Source organism: Protomyctophum parallelum (assembly GCF_964188405.1).
Source record: "Protomyctophum parallelum genome assembly, chromosome: 1".
Taxonomy (NCBI): Eukaryota; Metazoa; Chordata; class Actinopteri; order Myctophiformes; family Myctophidae; genus Protomyctophum; species Protomyctophum parallelum.
Window position 1 is genome coordinate 28,716,838 of NC_139697.1, and position 18,567 is coordinate 28,735,404.

General features: G+C 42.4%; 2 protein-coding genes across 2 annotated transcripts; one reads left to right on the plus strand and one right to left on the minus strand.

The window, feature by feature from the left end:
• Positions 1-2,983: 2,983 nt before the first annotated feature.
• Positions 2,984-7,036, plus strand: rps5 (ribosomal protein S5). Its single transcript, XM_083778103.1, has 6 exons — positions 2,984-3,036; positions 3,978-4,084; positions 4,354-4,563; positions 5,248-5,376; positions 6,320-6,418; positions 6,917-7,036. Coding segments are annotated over exons 1-6 (615 nt in total). The 5' UTR covers positions 2,984-3,035; the 3' UTR covers positions 6,986-7,036.
• A 420-nt stretch (positions 7,037-7,456) lies between these two features.
• On the minus strand, positions 7,457-18,113 carry ddah2 (DDAH family member 2, ADMA-independent). Its single transcript, XM_083772353.1, has 6 exons — positions 17,983-18,113; positions 15,818-16,471; positions 15,303-15,491; positions 10,662-10,781; positions 9,654-9,797; positions 7,457-8,750 (listed from the first exon to the last, which is right to left on the minus strand). The coding sequence occupies exons 2-6, from the start codon at positions 16,112-16,114 to the stop codon at positions 8,631-8,633; spliced, it is 870 nt and encodes a 289-aa protein (XP_083628479.1). The 5' UTR covers positions 16,115-16,471; positions 17,983-18,113; the 3' UTR covers positions 7,457-8,630.
• Positions 18,114-18,567: the final 454 nt, after the last annotated feature.

The following is an 18,567-nucleotide window of genomic DNA, read 5'->3' on the forward strand; positions in this document are numbered from 1 at the left end:
CAACACAAGAGTGCCTGAGTAACCTTTCCTTGTCATCTGGCCTACTGTACATGGGCAGATGGACTGCCTGATTCTACTCCCAAGAACTGAGTGATTTGTACCTTCTTTTTTTAATCTTGTTTCCTTGTGTTTTAACTTACCAAACTTATTTATGTTTTTAAGATTTGATTGTCAATATCATGTTTTTATCATCGTTAATTTATCATGCAGTAAATTTTAAGTGCAGCCTGTCGCTGCGGTAGACAAAGCCTTACATTTAGAATGTTTTTTCATGCATCTCAGAGATCATCTTCAAACCAAAGTGCTATAACACACTGCCTTTAGTAATGGTGCTAAAAAGGGTGAGGGATGGGATATAGAAAAAAGTGGCAGTGCTGTATGCTATTTATACAGCTGCTCACTTATGGCTACAGCCATAACTATAAATATTATTTTTGAAGAATAATAATTCTTTCTAAAAGACATGAAATGTTTTAACTTTGCCATATTCTATAAATCTAAAACCTAAAGTTGTGATATATATATATATATATACACACACACTGTATAACTATTACATGATTAACTTTGCTGCCCTGTTGGTTTACCTGTCCTACAAAACTGCATGTTGTGGCATACTTTACCTTCTATCCTATTTAGATATCTCAGGTGTTCAATCAACCTTCTTGAGTCTTTTTTCAAAAAAGGGAATGGTTTGTATTTATTACTAATTGTGTTATTGTGGATGTTCATGGCTGTTTGTTGTTCTACGGGGTTTTGATAAGAAAAAAAGAGAATATATTCAGTGCTAAAATTAAGATTTATAATGTGAATGCTGGAAGTAGATAGAGATAGTTAGAACTTGTATTGATCCCCTGAAGAAGTTCAGGTCAGCATGACATAAACCATGGTACAGGTATAAAGAGTAGTGAGATACAAGTAAGATTCAAAATAGGAATAAAGATATATAGTAAATAGTCTTAGCGTCTAGCGTATCTTGCGCCACCCCTTACCACTTATCCTTAAACTTATTTGCCATTTTTTACTATTAAATGGTTCAACTAGCCGATCTACATATATTATATATATTCTATCAAATAAATGTAAATTTCAATTTATCACCAGTGTATGCATTGCACAAAGAGGTTACAAAGTTAACCTGAAGGGAAAGTATTGATGGTGAATTTGCTTGCTTAATATTCAGTATAAACATTTTAAGGCTGTTTGAGTATTGTGTTGGCTATGTATATTTTAATATTGTTGACCTTTTTTTTTCTCTTTGCTTTAAGTCCACTTGTACAAAGAAAAGGGGAATTAACTGATTGTAGAAGCTTATATGGAATGAAGGGAAATCTTTGTTCAGTTGTATCAGTGGCTATAAGTCATGTACATGGACAACTGTTTCAAGTGTTGTAAATGAAATTCAATTTCTACAATATCCAAGCTAAGTATGTGGTCTGTAAATGTTTTATTGTCATTAATACATTTTCTGATTAAACTTCCACTTTGCTACATGTGTGGTCTGTAAATGTTTCACTGTCAATTCATTCTGATTAAACTTCTACGTACGTGTGTGTGTGAGGGGGGGGGGGTGAAGAATTATTCTTACATGCTCCAATTAAGTGTGTATTAGGTAGAGTGATGATTTCTGAACTGCTAGAGAAAACCGTACCTTTCATAATTAATCATGTTGATCCACCTTGCCCTTGGTGGTGCCGCAGGCTCCGCCTGAGGCTTGAATGGCCCTCCTAAAGGCCTCACCGTGGGTTTGTTGGGCTTCTTCCTCACGGAAGACACAGGCTGGGGCGCCAACCCATACTGCTCCCGGGTGCCGTCTACTTTCCGGCTGCCACCCGTCTCTCCGGTGGTCACCAGTCTATTCCTATGAGTCACTATAAATAGAATATTAAACTATAACAAAATACATACATACATGGATGCACCGGCTGGGACGTATCCTCAGTGATGTATATCAAGGTCATCGGGGTTTCGGGTCTCCCAACATCATACCCCTATACCCACTAATATATACGATTTATATAGTACTTTTCTGGGTACCCAAAGTCGCTTTACAGAAAGAAGTACAGACATATTTATTAGAAAACTATTTAAAAGGTTAAAAACTAGAAATCAAAATCAAAAGAGGGACAAACAAGAAGGGTGTGTGTGTGTGTGTGTGTGTGTGTAGCAAGATTTGTGAGTTGCTGTGATAGGAGAAGGATATCAAATGGAACACAACCACCGTAAAGACTAATCATTGTGTATATGCCTGCACTATACCTGCATCGAGTGATCTTGAACATAGAAGTTGATCTATTGAAGAATCTGACAAAGTACATCATTTTTGTTTTTGTTTTGATTGTATTGCTGTATTGTTGTACTGTTCTTTCTGCTTTGGCAATGTAAACGTATGTTTTCTCATGCCAATAAAGCCCTTTGAATTGAATTGAATTGAATTGTGTGTGTGTGTGTGGGGGGGGGGGGGGTTATGTAGGGAAAGCCAGTTTGAAAAGGTGGGTTTTGAGCATTATTATCATATAATAATGCTCAAATGTTCTGCGGCTCCAAGACAGAATTTGTATTTATTCATCGGACAAAAATGAACGTGTGTGTATGAAAAAGACTAAGGGAAACTTTGACAGAAAAAGACTCGCTCACCGTATAGAAAATATAAGTAAAACTCCTTAGACTGAGACTTAAGATTTTATATTTTATTTTATCATGCTCATAAAGTGCTCTGTGCTCAAAGTGCAATTAAAAAGCATTTTGCTTTCAGTCTAAGGAGTTTTACTCATATTTTCTATACGGTGAGCGAGTCTTTTTCTGTCAAAGTTTCCCTTATGTTATGTTTTTGAGACCACCGCTACCGTAGTCAAGTTTGAAAAAAAGGACGAAGAAAGGCGCAACAGTTTTCTCAGCGCTTCTATGAAAAAGACTACAAATACATAAACGCCCCGCGAACCGGAAATATTCAGCCGACGCCGGATATTACCACGAGGCGCCTCGGAAAGGCCCTTTTCCGTCTCTGAGAAGTGTGGTGCACAACGGCAGACGCAAGTAAGTGACACAAATCACAATATAAGTCCATTGAACATCGTAAAAAAACACTGTTTTCCCATTGATAGTGGAGACACACAGCGTTAGTTAACAGTAAATTAGTGTAAATCGTCCCAAAAGCTCCGAAACTAGTTTTATTTGTATAAAACGTGGCTGCCGAAAACATCAGCACCGAGCGCTAGCATGTGGCTAACCTTGTCACAAGCCGCATGGGGGAAGAATCATGGAGTCTCAAAGTAATGATGTCTCTTCCTCATCTCCATGTTCTTTTTCACAGACGTTTTAATCGTATAAACATGCGGTAAGGTGCAGTTTGCATACTTTGGCACGCGTTTATGATACCCGAGCCACGGGTAGCCGAGTGAGTGTCTACACTCTTCTACATGTCGCTTAACGTTAGCTTTGGGCCTTTGCTGTTGTGTTGAGTCTGTTTGACATGTCTTGTCATGAGGCGTTTTGTGAACGTGGTCGGATACACCCATACAGCCCTGTGTATCCATCTATAGTTTATACTAAATGGTATTTAACGCCGTCTTCGTTGCTCTGACAGATTAATTTGCAACTGTCCGTTCTCAGTCAGGTCATTGTTGATTCCTACACGAAGCGAGGCTATAGAGTCACACCTGGACAGTCCCCGTTGTCCTGGTGTGCTAGAGTGCTCGTAGAGAAAAGCTCTTTGTTTATTCATTGGCTGACCGTATTTCATGTTTCAGTCAATCACCAACTCAGAGACATTTAATTTGCATAACATGTTAATATTTCATCTATAGCTTTGCGTCTTCGTTGCTCTGACATATTGATGTAACGTTGCCACGCTTTTACTTTGCAAATTAGCAGCATCCTTAGCCTTGGTGTTTGGCTGTAAGGGACGTCTTCGTTTATTTTTGTAAGCCTGTTTAAATGAGTTTGAGCTTAGAATATAATGTTCTATTCTCCCGCAGTGACTGAGAACTGGGAGACTGCCCCAGCTGTGGCTGAGACTCCAGAGATCAAGCTCTTTGGGAAATGGAGCACTGATGATGTCCAGATAAATGACATCTCCCTGCAGGTAAGTTAAAGTTGTGTTTTCTAAATGTTGTATGTTTTATACTGATATAAAGCGAGGCTAGAGTCACGCCTAGACATTGTCCTGTTGTCCTGGTGTGCTTGAGTGCTCGCAGATTAAAGATCTTTGTTTATTCATTGGCTGTCCTGTAATGACCTAGTCGATCACCAACTCAGAGACACCTTTTACCTTAATCGGAGAAGGTTCTTTTTTCCTAGTATTGACAGTGCTTTATAATGACCAATTTGTACACCATCTCATTTCCCAAACAGGATTACATTGCTGTGAAAGAGAAGTACGCTAAGTACCTGCCCCACTCTGGTGGCCGTTATGCCGCCAAGCGCTTTCGTAAGGCCCAGTGTCCCATCGTGGAGCGTCTCACCAACTCCATGATGATGCACGGCCGCAACAACGGCAAGAAGCTGATGACCGTGCGCATCGTCAAGCACGCCTTCGAGATCATCCACCTGCTGACAGGAGAGGTGTGTATAGTATTGATGTATTTGAGCCGTTTGTAAAATTAACTGTCCCCTCCCCCCTGTTTATTGTGATTGCTTAGACCACAACTAGACTTTGTCTTGTTCCTACAAGTTGGATAAAGGTAGTTGAAGTCCTCTTGTCTGTCCAGTGTCCCAAGGTGTACTGTTTGACCAATGAAAATATCCACTCTACAAGTGTTGGACATTTTTTGAAAATGTTTCAATATGACATGCTCCACACAGGGCTACCATGTTGAAATTGGTTACAGCTTGTGTTTAGCATCTTACTATTACCCTGCTTTATCACTGAAATGGTGTAACCTCAAATAGCATAGTTTCACAATGTTGTCATATTTTATCCTACACAAAGCGAGGCTATAGAGTCACTTCTGGACACTCCCCGTTGTCCTGGTGTGCTAGAGTGCTCGTAGAGAAAATCTTTGTTTATTCATTGGCTGACCGTCTTTCATGGTTCAGTCAATCACCAACTCAGAGACATATCTGTTTTACTAACATGTTCATATTTCTTTGCGCTGTGGCACGTTGTGAGTTAGTAGATTTGCTAATTTAATATTACCTTTCTCCTGCCAATCTACTCGCCTCAGTATAAGAGAAAAGCCTCCATTTTAATTCAGAAGGTGTGTTTGAAGTGCCCATCTGATGCATTTCCTATATTGCTCTGTTCAGAACCCCCTCCAGGTGCTGGTGAACGCCATCATCAACAGTGGGCCACGTGAGGACTCTACTCGTATTGGTCGTGCTGGAACGGTCAGGAGACAGGCTGTGGATGTGTCCCCCCTCCGTAGAGTCAACCAGGTAGGCTGTGGCTGTGTGTCCCCTCCATAGATTCAACCAGGTATTTCACCTGTTCCCCTGTCCCCTGTGGATGTGTGTCCCCTCCGTAGAGTCAACCAGGTATTTGACCTGTTCCCCTGTGGATGTGTCCCCCCCTCCGTAGAGTCAACCAGGTATTTGGCCCTGTCCAGTATCTGTATAAGCAACTGCTGCATCCAGTGTTCACCGCAATAAGGACTATTGTGGTCTGTGTAGTGGCAGTGAAGATAAATGCATTTCAGAAACATATAGTATGTAAACCAGTAAATATGTGGCCTTCATCAAGGTCCTCATGAAGAATCATAGGCTGAAACGTGTCAAAGTTGCTCTGATGAGATCACTAGTCTCTATTACACCAATCAGTGGGTCACCCACCCTTAATCCACCAGGGTCGACCATCTTTCACAGGCCACCAGGGTGAATGTAAAGGGGAATCGTAGCACAGAAATCCATATATATGCCAGTCAATCTATTTTCAGGTATAGCTCCTAGTAACCAATCATTCATTTTACTATGTTTTGGCTCCAACTGCTGCTCCGCAATTCAGTCTGGATTATAGTCTGTTCAAGATGCTTAAACCAGGAGCAGATTTGGATGTCTTAGATATATATGGAACTTAAAAATGTATCTCATTCCCTGAGGGTAAAACATCTCAAAGCAACTGTTGTAGAGCTGGTGTCCGTTCTCAGTCAGGTCATTGTTGATTCCTACACGAAGCGAGGCTATAGAGTCACACCTGGACAGTCCCCGTTGTCCTGGTGTGCTAGAGTGCTCGTAGAGAAAAGCTCTTTGTTTATTCATTGGCTGACCGTATTTCATGGTTCAGTCAATCACCAACTCAGAGACATTTTATTTGCATAACATGTTAATATTTCATCTATAGCTTTGATTCCTTATCTAATGCGGTTATGCTGTGTTTTCTCAGGCCATCTGGCTGCTGTGCACGGGAGCAAGAGAAGCTGCTTTCAGGAACATCAAGACCATCGCCGAGTGTCTGGCTGATGAGCTGATCAATGCAGCCAAGGTACCTTTATTTAATAGGAATAGTTTAGTGTGACATGCTCTAGCATATTACCATGCATGTGTAAAATGTGTCCTCTGTCAGAATATTGTTCATTTAACATGATGCGAGGCTATAGAGTCACTTCTGGACACTCCCCGTTGTCCTGGTGTGCTAGAGTGCTCGCAGAGAATTATCTTTGTTTATTCATTGGCTGACCGTCTTTCATGGTTCAGTCAATCACCAACTCAGAGACATATCTGTTTTACTAACATGTTCATATTTCATATGAACTTGATTTACACAACCTACATATGCACATGTTTCTATATAGCACCTTTTATTGCAAAGGCTACTAGTAGCAATTTCCTGTTATGCCTACTGCACATGACCTAGTAATTTCCCTTCCCTATGTCTTAATTCAGTAGTTCATTGAATATGATTTATATACCTTATCTGATCATTAACACCAGGCGATGTTATGACTAAGAATTTTTTGTTATAATGTATTCCTGTCTTCAGGGTTCATCTAACTCCTACGCCATCAAGAAGAAGGACGAGTTGGAGAGAGTTGCCAAGTCCAACCGTTAAGATGTTTGCTTTGTAAAAAAAAAAACATGGAATAAATTCCAGAAATCTTCATTGGTTTCATGCATTTATTTTGTCTGTTATGAACAGGGCTGCACATAAGTGGTACGCCAGCGCGCATGCGTTGTCAAAATTCAAAATGCGCCGGGAAGCGCTTCTGCGTACCAACAGCCGGGGCCGCCTAGAATGATTATTTATTATGGCCAGAATACTAGTAAATTCTGTGGCGAGAGCATTTTCCACCGACTGCCACTCAAAGTGGCTACTGGCCAACCACAGCACCAACCACAACACCACAGCATTCTATGGCTAAATCTAGAGTTGCAATACCCTCCATTGACTCCCCACTCATCCAATAAATATCGTTTTGCTATAAGTTATTCATCCCTCTTTTATCCATCCGGCGAGACGGGTCGCCGCATTTTTGGAGCACCAAGAAACTCCTCCAGGTGCTCCTCTGAGTACTAGACCAAAAAAAGTTGTGTGCAGCCCTGGTTATGAAAGTTGTCATGTATCATTGTTTAAAAAGAATAATCCTCAGACATTATTCTGGCTTTATCAAAGTGGATTTATTGATGCACTGGTATCTACATTTGTTAAAAGTCAAACATACAAAAGCCAAACTATCAGTCTAATGTTGGAAAAACAATCTGCATTTCTACACTTTAGTAGTTATGTGTACCGTATAGGAGACATGAAAGTGTCTGTTTCCATTGTACAGTTTAGAATTGGTGGTCCTCACATAATCCTTTGTCCTGCACATAAGTCCATTACTTTTATTCAGCTCTAGTGGTTCCCAACTGGCTCTTAGTACCCCTGGTACTGCTGGTTTTTCCAACCTACCGGTATATGAATGCTTTCACCAACATTGGTAATTGTATTGTAATCTGGGATTAACCAGACCTGGTAGGGAGGGAAACCAGTAGTGCCGGGGTGAAGTTGAAAAGTTACATGACAGTGGTTGCAGATAATGTGATTGTGGCCCTGACTTGCTTTGCAACAGCAGGGACAATGCAGAGGTAGCCAGGTAGAGCAGGCATGGAACGAGTCGACTCACCCACGTATTAAATTTAGCAACTCCAAAAGTGCCTAAACTTTAAACCACATCAAGCCCAATTTTATTGATCATATGTGGAGTATCATTCCTACACAGCTGTGTTTTGTACTTGACCAACTAGCTGCAATCAATGTCATGAAGTCTTCGATGATGCCATCTCACTGTTGTACATGCACTGCTCTTATCTCACCAGTAGGGGCCTCTGTGCAAAAGTCTGCATAATTGTATAAACAAATCCAGAGGGATACTCTGGGCAGCCATAGTAGAAGCACAGCTTGACAACTTGCTTGCCTACACCTTGTGTACAGGGCATCGCTCCACAGATTTATCTATATACCGATGGCAGTTCGGCCTCAGCTAAGCAAGTTATTAAATATTAGTTCACATCGAGCTACATATTGTACAAATATTGTGTGTATCTACTGTTATAGGAGAGGTCCACTTTGCCTAAAAGAAGGTGATTTGTAATGTTTAACAGAATGTTAGTTCAGTTGTAAGATTGTACAAAAGTTGAGACCCTTTCTACCTTGGTATGAACATACATTTTACAGAGGGAAGAACTGCAGAATCCAAACGGAGGATTAAGGTGTTTTAGAAGTATGTGTGCTTTCTATTGATGAGGAGGCAGAGAGATGACAGGGAGGCTCCCAGCTTGGAGACTTCGCTGCAGGCAGTGGGTAGGAGGGTGTAGTCCTGTAGTTTCTGGAAGGCCTAGAGAAGAAGGGTGGGTGGAAATTATGACACTTAATACTCATCGTTTCACATAATCACATCACTGGCAACTAGAGCACATGCTTGAAGTCTGAAATAACACACCATGGCCAATAAATAGAAGGGAGGAGTGTTTAGAGAATGTACTGCATCACTAACCCGCAGAAGAACGTGTGTGTGTCTTTCTACTGTTCATATTTTCACAAAACTGGTAATTACGAGCTGTGATCCAGCAAGAGCTCCACTGTGGCTCAAGTAGGCAGGAGCTTGCAGGCAGAAGTACAGACACTCAGCAGTTTGTTTGTAAATAAACATCTATATGAACGGAGCTGCTCAATCTAGATAGATTTCATATCTACAATATTTGGTACTTATCATAGTTGTCTGTTGTTTAGTGTGTAGTACGCCTTGTCCATGGCTATTTCAGACCACAGTCGGCACACTTCTGGTTAGCCGCTGCTCTGTCTCGCTGCAATGTGGCAGCGAAAAAGTTTACCTTTTCTCACTGCTGCTGCTGTCTGCTGCAGTGGTGAAAGCAGCATTCGCCCCTCACCATAAATAATGCATTAAACCCAACTCTGCTGGTGTGAATTCAGGGTTGTAGATCCTGTGTTTCTTTCTTGCAATCTGTCAGATTTGCTGACCGGCAGGAAGGCCTGATCACGGTCCACACTGATAAATATGTCTAATTCTGTCTTCCTGACATAGCGTCCCAATTATGGGGCAGACAATAAATAGCAAATCTACAAGCTTACAACATGCTGCAATACTGTTTTAGATCAGCTAGTTTCAGCTCTATACTAGTGAACTTGTGTAGAGCCCTGAGGGACTTCAGTCAACGCGTTGGGCTCCTACTCTAGTGCTGACATGGAGGTGGGAGACATGACTCAGTGTTGAACCTACAGCGATGCTGTCAGGACACTCGTCCGCGGGCCGGTGAAGAAGGAAGTCCACTTTGGACGGACTCTGTACGTAGACACAGTTTGCAGCTGCGTCCTCAGGGACAGTGAGCATGTCATAGTGGTGATCAGTCAGCTGTTCCATCATCTGAGGAAACACACACAACGGAATGTTATTACACATGACTCACACACACACCACGCCTTACTAAAGATGCAGCACTAATGCTATTAGCATGACATGAAGAGTCAGCAGACAGGAGAGTGTGCATATCTCATTAGAGCAAACGAACCAGAGACTCCTGGGATGTGAGAACACATCTGGAGGAGACAGGAAGATAAATGGTAACAGGAATAATGGCGCCTGTGAAGGGGCTAATGTATACATTCATTCAAGAGTCTATATTGCATTGCACATTCATTATAAGAACTAATTTTCTAATGTGTATTAAAAAAGTGAAGTGAGGGGCGTCTAGATATTTTGGGGCATGTTGTTCTCATGTCTGTGAAATAATAAATGTATTACAAGATGTATTTATATCAGTGAGATGACGTCTTACATTGATATTTACTGCCCTAAACAAACAAAGTCCATAGATTTGGCTGTCATCAAATTACATCATAACTACCCTAAACAAACATTAAAGTCCATAGACTTGGCTGGCCTATGACATAATTTTGGAAATCCATCCATTGGAGGCGCCCTTCAAAACTTTGTGTGGATTATTTATATTTTTCTGGTAAAGATATTAAGATCGACTGAGCATGAGAGCTCAACAGAGCAGCTCCACTGTGGGAATGAATTGCCTTTCTCAAGGGCACTTCAATGCTAGGGAGTGTTGCTAATTCACTTCCCCTCCCAGATTTCTCCTGCCGATCTGGGGTGTCGAACCAGCAACACACACAAGCACCCTACTCTAACCTTTAGGCCACTACAGCCAATCAGCCATACATATTTAAAGTTCACCCTCACTGTGCACACACACACACACACACACACACACACACTAACCCGTAGCGTCTTCCTAGCCTTCTCAGAGTTGCTAATGATGATGGTGTCTGGTCCACCCATGGAACAGATGTTCTTCAGTCGAGCTCCACCACACACTGGGACAGTAGACACAGCAAAGTCCTGCATGCACACGCACACACACACACACACACACACACACACCCGCGCGCACACACACACACACACACAGAGTCAAATTTATTTATGTAGCACATTGGTGTAGACAGGGTTCGGTTTGTAAAATAAGAAAATGGAGGGGAACATTCCTAACCACTATAAAGTTTGTTGTACAACAAATAGCTGGCCTACAAGCTCATGCTGATGAATACAGACCATGCATTCTCTCATTTCTCTGTTAGTGATTGTGTTGAAGGTGATCTTTTAAAATGGTCCATGTAATCCATTAGTTAATGACAGTTTCAGTCTTTATTAATATTTCATATCCACGTTAAAACAGCACCCTAACAAGGCTACAAGCTGAAGCACGTTGGAGCAACATGTTTTTAAACTGCAGCTCTGGACAACCAGACCTCTGTACCTGTCAGTCCTTGTCCCTTTTATGCCTAATATTATTATTACATTGTTTTTATTGGTTTTCCTTTTATGCATAATATGAAGATCACTAATGTCATCAGTATATGCCCATATATGGGCATGCCTTCTTTTGTGCCCATATGGAGCTGACTGATTTGTTTGCACCTGATGCCATGAGGACACATTTAATTTTACGGAATGGCTGAGTCATTTTAAGCCAATTTTTATATAGGATAACATTGCACTAAATCTGTGTGAATTTCACAGCACTGACTGCTACGTTTGTCGATATCAATGGCCATATATGGTCATGTGCATGAACGCCTGTGTGAATCGGTGTGACAGAACAGAACTCTGGTCAACCTATATAAGGTGTGGAACACATCGAGAAAGAGAGAGTTGCAACAAGAGAGAATGAAAATGTTGTGCTGAAGGGTACCCATGAGAGGTCTTGGGCGACCAAAAAGGAACAAAGATGCAGATTGGCTTAATTATGCTGCTGTCCCAGCAGGGCACAATGTGTACTACTTCGGAGGGTATTATATCATATACGAGCTACGACATGGATCCAGCGTCTTCAACACATTGACTTTACGTTGGAAGAAGTTCCCCCCGGTGACAACTAGAAAAGGAAGACGTCCTGTTCGGGTTCCCCCCATGTGCTGCGGTCACACAGCTGTGCTGATAGAATATATAGTCTACGTCTGGGGGGGTGAAATTAATTGTATGATTCTGGGTTCTGAACTGGGTTCTGAACTCACAGTAGGGGATCCCTCGGACGTTCTTTACGTTTGATATCAACACCCATAAATGGCTAAATATGACGATTTCTGGGTTTGTTCCAGAGGCGAGGTGTGGCCACTCAGCCTGTGGCTTGGGGAAGATCATGTATGTCTATGGAGGATACAACGAGCGATACCTTAATGACTTCTACAAGTTGGACACCACCACAAGGGTCTGGTCTTTACTTAACACCAGAGGTATTCCGCTACCTGCTTTAATGCCATCACCATCATTGGGACAAAGATGTTTGTATTTGGGGGCAATTGGGAGCAGTGGGACCTGCAACAACAACATCAGTGTCTTTGACACAGAGACCAACACCTGGCTGAGCACATCTACTGCACAACTTCGTCTAGAAGGACGCTTCTTGCATTCAGCCTTTGCTTACAAAGGAGAGCTGTACATATTTGGAGGTTACACCCGCAGTGGTGTTTGGCATGGCGATGATCTGTGGAAGTTTAATTCCAAGACCTTCTCTTGGAAGAAGGATGAACCCATGGGGAAAGGCCAGGAATGGAGTTCTGGTATGTGGTGTTGCATGGTGGGAGATAGTATCATCCTCTTTGGAGGAGGATACAGAAAGAATCTTACACGACCCATCTTACAGACTTAAGTCCTAGTCTGAAGACATTAAGCAAGCTAGCAGTTATTCAGTATAGTGTGCAGCAATCCAACCTCCCATATAACATCAGGTGGGAACTGTTAGCCATGACAACAGAAACAGAATCACAATTTAAAGTATTCTAAAACATTATACTTTAACGTGATACTGTTGCGGTTGTCATTAATGTGTATGGACTTTGTATACAAAGGTAGTTAATATCCCTGGCAAGTGATCAATAACTGTAAAGGATGTTGTATTCGTGGCACAGTATTTTGTTTTGTATTATAGACATTATGGGTGGGACAAATGTGACTATTTGTCCAGTAATTGAACAGTAACCAAACAAATAACTAGGAATGTAACGATTTATCGTAAATCAATTAAAATCGTTTCAAACTGGTGAAAATTTCAATTGATAAAAAAGACCCCAAAAAAATCAAATATATCAAAAATGTGTAAGAGGAAAAAAAATAAGTTAAGGGTGAAAGGATCACTTTTGGCTATTCTATGACGGTTTTATTCACTTTTTAACCCTAGAACAATAAACCCAACTTTTGACACCCGATGTAAAATATTCCATAAAAAACACATGGCAATTTGAGGTACTCCTCAAAGAAAAAAGGAAATAAGAATAGATATGATTTTTGAGTGATGGAAATAAGCGAATTGGCACAACACCCCAATGCCCCATTCAATTCAGTGCAATTCAATTCATTGAGGGCTTATGGTAGGGGAAATAGCCAATAATGCGCTTTTGCACAAAATAACACATGGACCTCTTTGGTAGGGACGTAACTACAAATAAAGGTATGAAAGCCTTCTAGCATGGAATTCTCCTTTAATGTTTTGATGTTTAATTTACGTCATATTTAGGGGAATGCTGACGTCATTTCTCCGTTCATTGTCCATGGCAAATCTTGAGACATGTAGGGACAAGATTTAGCGGACATTTGACCTGAATTCCCCTTTCATTGTCAATGGCAAATCTTGAGACATGTGGGGACAAAAGCTGTTTATAGAAGGGGCTAGCTCCCCTTAAAAATCACACTTGTGTGAAGTCAATAAGTCATCATCATTATCGATTTGATCATTATCAATAATAATCATCAATCATCACATTCCGTGCTCAGCCAATCAAAGCATCACATTTGTGGTACACATACCCACAAAGCTCGGCACAGGGAAACACTGAAAGACCCACCCACCTCAGACAAAACCAGGTAGTTGATAAAGATGACTTTTTAACTTTACTGGGAGGCTGCTCTTGTTGTAGTAAACTGTCTGTCTGTAATGAAACTGATGTTGCTGTCTGTCTCTCACTGCTGCTCATTATTGCCAGCAGTCTGTCTGTCTGTCTGTCTGTCTGTCCGTCCGTCTCCCTGCGTGTCAAATCAATACTGTGTTGTTAGTTGTTACACATGCCTGGCAATGGTTTTTGTTGTGTGCACCACACACCACACACAAAATAGAACGGAAGCGGCCTAAATGCACTAAATGAGGTAATCAATACCGTTGCCCGTTCTGTGTCATCCCTAAGGGGAGTTCCTGTGTGGTCTCCCTCATTTGGCAAATAGAATGGCATCATTTATCACAGCCCACAGCTCAACACTGCTACTGGTCCCAGTAGCTGGTCCCAGTTACAGTACAAAGAGCACTTGAGTCACATCTAGTCACTATTGTACTTGTACTGTTTCCTCTAAAGCAGTGGTTCTCAACTGTTTCATCTAAAGCAGTGGTTCTCAACTGTTTCCTCTAAAGCAGTGATTCTCAACCTTTTTCATTTCTAGGTCCACCATTTGATATGATTATAATTTTTTGTACAATCCACAGTGTTAATCTAACTCAGAGTGTACAAAATGGAACCAAATGAACCTGACTGTAAAAGAGTCCATAATTCCATTTGCACACAGAGCATCCCCAAAGAACTCCCTCTCTCAGTCCCAGCCCCCCTCTTTATCCTTTGTTATACCACACCCAAGAACAGCCAGGCCCCCTGCCGTTGCATAGCTGGACGTGACAGAACGGACCCCCATCGAAAGCTAGCCTTGCATGATAGTAATCTTTACACACACACACACACACACACACACACACACACACACACACACACACACACACACACACACACACACACACACACACACACACACACACACACACACACACACACACACACACACACACACACACACACACACACGCCTATCTCATTAAATGGCAGTAAATATCAGGACCTGGGCTGGTCACGTAAAGAATGTTTATAAAACAGTATCTCTCAACAATGTTAGGGAGAATCTGTCTCTCAAATAGCCCCAATAAAAAGAGGACAGTCTCCAACACACAAAATACATGATATACATGTAATGCTGGATGACATGCGTTAATGATAAATAAATACAAATAGCCTACATATTTGGCATTCAATGCAGATCTACGAGCTAGTAATTTTTCAACAGCTAAAGTTTAAAATAATGGTTAAAGTGGTTAAAACTAAAAGCTAAGGTGACACAGGTCCTCAGGTCTAAATGGGCTCAGCCTCATATGTAGATATAAAACTACTTTGGAGCTAAAAGGCTTTAGAGAAACGTTTACCCAGGCGCTGATGTTTTTGTTGTTTGTTTAAATGTTTTGCTGTGGTGTTTACTGTTTACTGCTGTGGTCTGAAAGCATTCATTAATCCTACATCATTTATTCTCCCGTCTTGAGTCCATGCTGCTCACCCTGAATGTATCCGCCAGGACCTCCGCTCCTCTGTGGTTGGTGTGTGAGGAGATGCCGACGAAGAACTCCCTCCCTGTGAACAGAACGTCGCTGCCCTCCAGCGTCGCCCCTCCGGAGCCCCCTTCCTCGACCCCCATCTCAACCACCGTCAGGTTGAGCTCCGACATCACCCTTCTCACAGCCTCCGCCTGGAAGAGAGACGAGTAGATAGAATAAAACATTATGCCGTGACAAGTCTATTTGCTCAGACACATGTGACGTGAATTCTCCATTCATTGTCAATTTTGTGTAGGACGAAAATAACCGATTTACTTGTCCACATATGACGTAAATTCTCCATTCATTGTCATCGACGAAAATCTACACTAATAGCTGAATATAGGAGGGGCTAGCGCCCCTCAAAAAAGAAAGGGAATAAGAAGAAGGGGAGGGGGAAGGAAGAGAGGTCAATCAAAGAAAACAAAAGCAGAGCGATCGATCGAGCGATTGACTGATAGTGTTTCATGCCGTATACCTCAGTGCGTCTCTGCTGTTTGAAAGGTCTGGTGATGAGTGCCGTGTCTCCCTGGATGACAGCTACGTCCTCGATCCTCCAGCTCTCGGGGAGGTCCTGGTCCACTGGGATCTCTATCAGCTGCAGGCCCACCTTCTGTCTCAGAGCTCCAGTCAGGACCCCAAACTGACGCTGAGCTTTGGCCAGTTCCACTGACTCCTTCTCCTTCGTATCTTGGCCGTCCGCCCTCCCAAAACTCTCAGGGACGCCTCGCACCACAGCGTGCGTGAAACGCCCATATGGAGATATGTTGGCCATTAGTCACTTTGTGTGTGTGTGTGTGTGTGTGTGTGTGTGTGTGTGTGTGTGTGTGTGTGTGTGTGTGTGTGTGTGTGTGTGTGTGTGTGTGTGTGTGTGTGTGTGTGTGTGTCTGAATTAGAAGTCTGTTTTTGACTCTCAGTGAGAGCTACGTGCACGTTCCCGCCTTTTAGACAGTGTCTGTCGGGGAGTGAAATGACAGGTCTGTGGGGAGTCTGTCATTCAAGCAGAGAACTACACTGGAGCATTATGACTGTATGCCTTTCTCCTCTTCTCCATTCACTTCACAATGTTGGTTTCTGCTTCAACTGTCCATGTCCACACACGTCGCACACCATAAGGTTGAGGAGATTCACTCTGATGATCGCACAGTGACAGGATGAGAGAGAGAGAGAGAGATGTTGACAATACAATGACAGCATGCTTTGTTTTGTTAATGTTCATTGGGCCAAAACCCAAAACTAAGTCATCAATTAGCTCAAGCTCCACTGCACACATCTCTCTATCTCTATGTCGTGTGTAAAACAGGGTTGGGGTGAATGATAACCGTTTTCATCGCTTATCACGATAAAACACACTAACAATAATCATATTGCTGAGATTTCAATAACAAATTTACAAGCTCACAATGTGTTGACGAGTTGTGAGCTTGTAGATCTGATGTGCGGCGGCGGTGGCTCAGGGGTAGAGTGCCTGGATGGCAACCGCAAGGTTGCCAGTTCGAACCTGGGCTCCCCCTGCAGAGTTACTGTCGAAGTGTCCTTGAGCAAGACACTGAACCCCTAATTGCTCCCGATGTGCTAGTTGGTGCCTTGCATGGTTTCAGCTGCCATCGGTGTATGAATGTGTGTGTGAATGGGTGAATGTAATGCACAATCTCTGTAAAGCGCCTTGGATAAAGGCGCTATATAAATGCACCATTTACCATTTATGTTTTGGGCTAATGTTCCCCCCAGAATATGGTTGCTGGGCTGCAATGGTTAAAGTGGACATTTGCATATTTTAATTATCACAATAATATTGATGTCCCATCCGTAGTTAAAATGTTTACATTTCTAACCCACTAGTTTCAATCGATCAAGTTTTGTTAGAGTGTATTGGAAAGGAGTTATAGCCTAGGCTACTTTTGAATCATGTAATATAATAATGGTAATGCTATAATTCGACCCAAAGGTTAAGGCAGCTGTGAGCATAACTGAGATAACAGTGGTTGAAGTTGCCAACAAGGCATTCATTGTTCAAGGCTAGGTTCTCTTTTACAATGACCACGAAAATGTGTTGCAGAGACCTTCCATATTTAGACAAGGTTTGAGACAATTGCCTCTTTATGATCTTTCTTCTGAACCACAGCTGCCTGTGCCTGCAGGCTGCACTATAGCCTACTGCACTGAGTGAGGCTGCTGCTGCAAGGACCACTTCTCTATACGCGTTTTCTTAAATCTATCTATCTCTGCAGACGCTCTTTCTGTTTCTCAAATTTGCGCAACAAGTGTTATTATAGCTTTGCCTTTATGTTGTGCTTTATTATGCATAAACCCACACAACGGCTCTGACTCTGAGAAGTAACATCACCGAGAGTTGGCACATACCGGTATGCAGTAGCCTAGAATAGCCAGCGGCCAGTTATAGCCAGTAACAGATTTCAGTACCGGTAAAATGCGCGTGTGCTGCATATTCAGTTATTCACAAGAAAACGCGCTGATATAGTAATCCTAATCCATCCTATCATCAATCTGAAATAGTACAAACAAGAAACAACAAAACGAAGTGTCTTTCTGTCCGCAGAGCGCGCACGCCCAGCTGTTCTCCAACAACTATACCACCGATGACGGCATTTCTTTGTGGAAGTTGCATATTAGTTCACCTACCTCTGTTATAATGGAGACTTTACGCGTCGCCTTCTCGCCGTCGTTTATTCTTAATTCCCGTTATTCTGTTTCTTCCGCTCCGTCCAGTTCACCCCGGCGCCCCATCTGCCTCCTCTTCCTCCTACCCCCTTCTCCTCCTCCCCCCTTTCATCCCCTCACTTCCCCTCCCCATCCCCCACACGTCCTGTTCGGATTCAGTCCCCCTCTTCTTTCTCTTCCAGCCAGGAGAAAGCACACACACGCATGCGCGCACATGCACCCGCGCGCACACGCGCGCATACACCGGTCCATCTTACCTTACCTTGTGGTTGCGAGGATGAAGAAACTTTTTGTACACAGCAGTGCACGCACTTACGCACACACACACACACACACACACACACACACACACACACACACACACACACACACACACACACACACACACACACACACACACACACACACACATACATACACATACACAACGTGACACCAGTTGAAACTAAGGCTACACACAATTGACTGATTGATTGAAAATTGTATTAACAGTTTGCAGAATGGGTACAGTACAGTAGGGCGTAGGCTACAGGTCAATACAAAAAC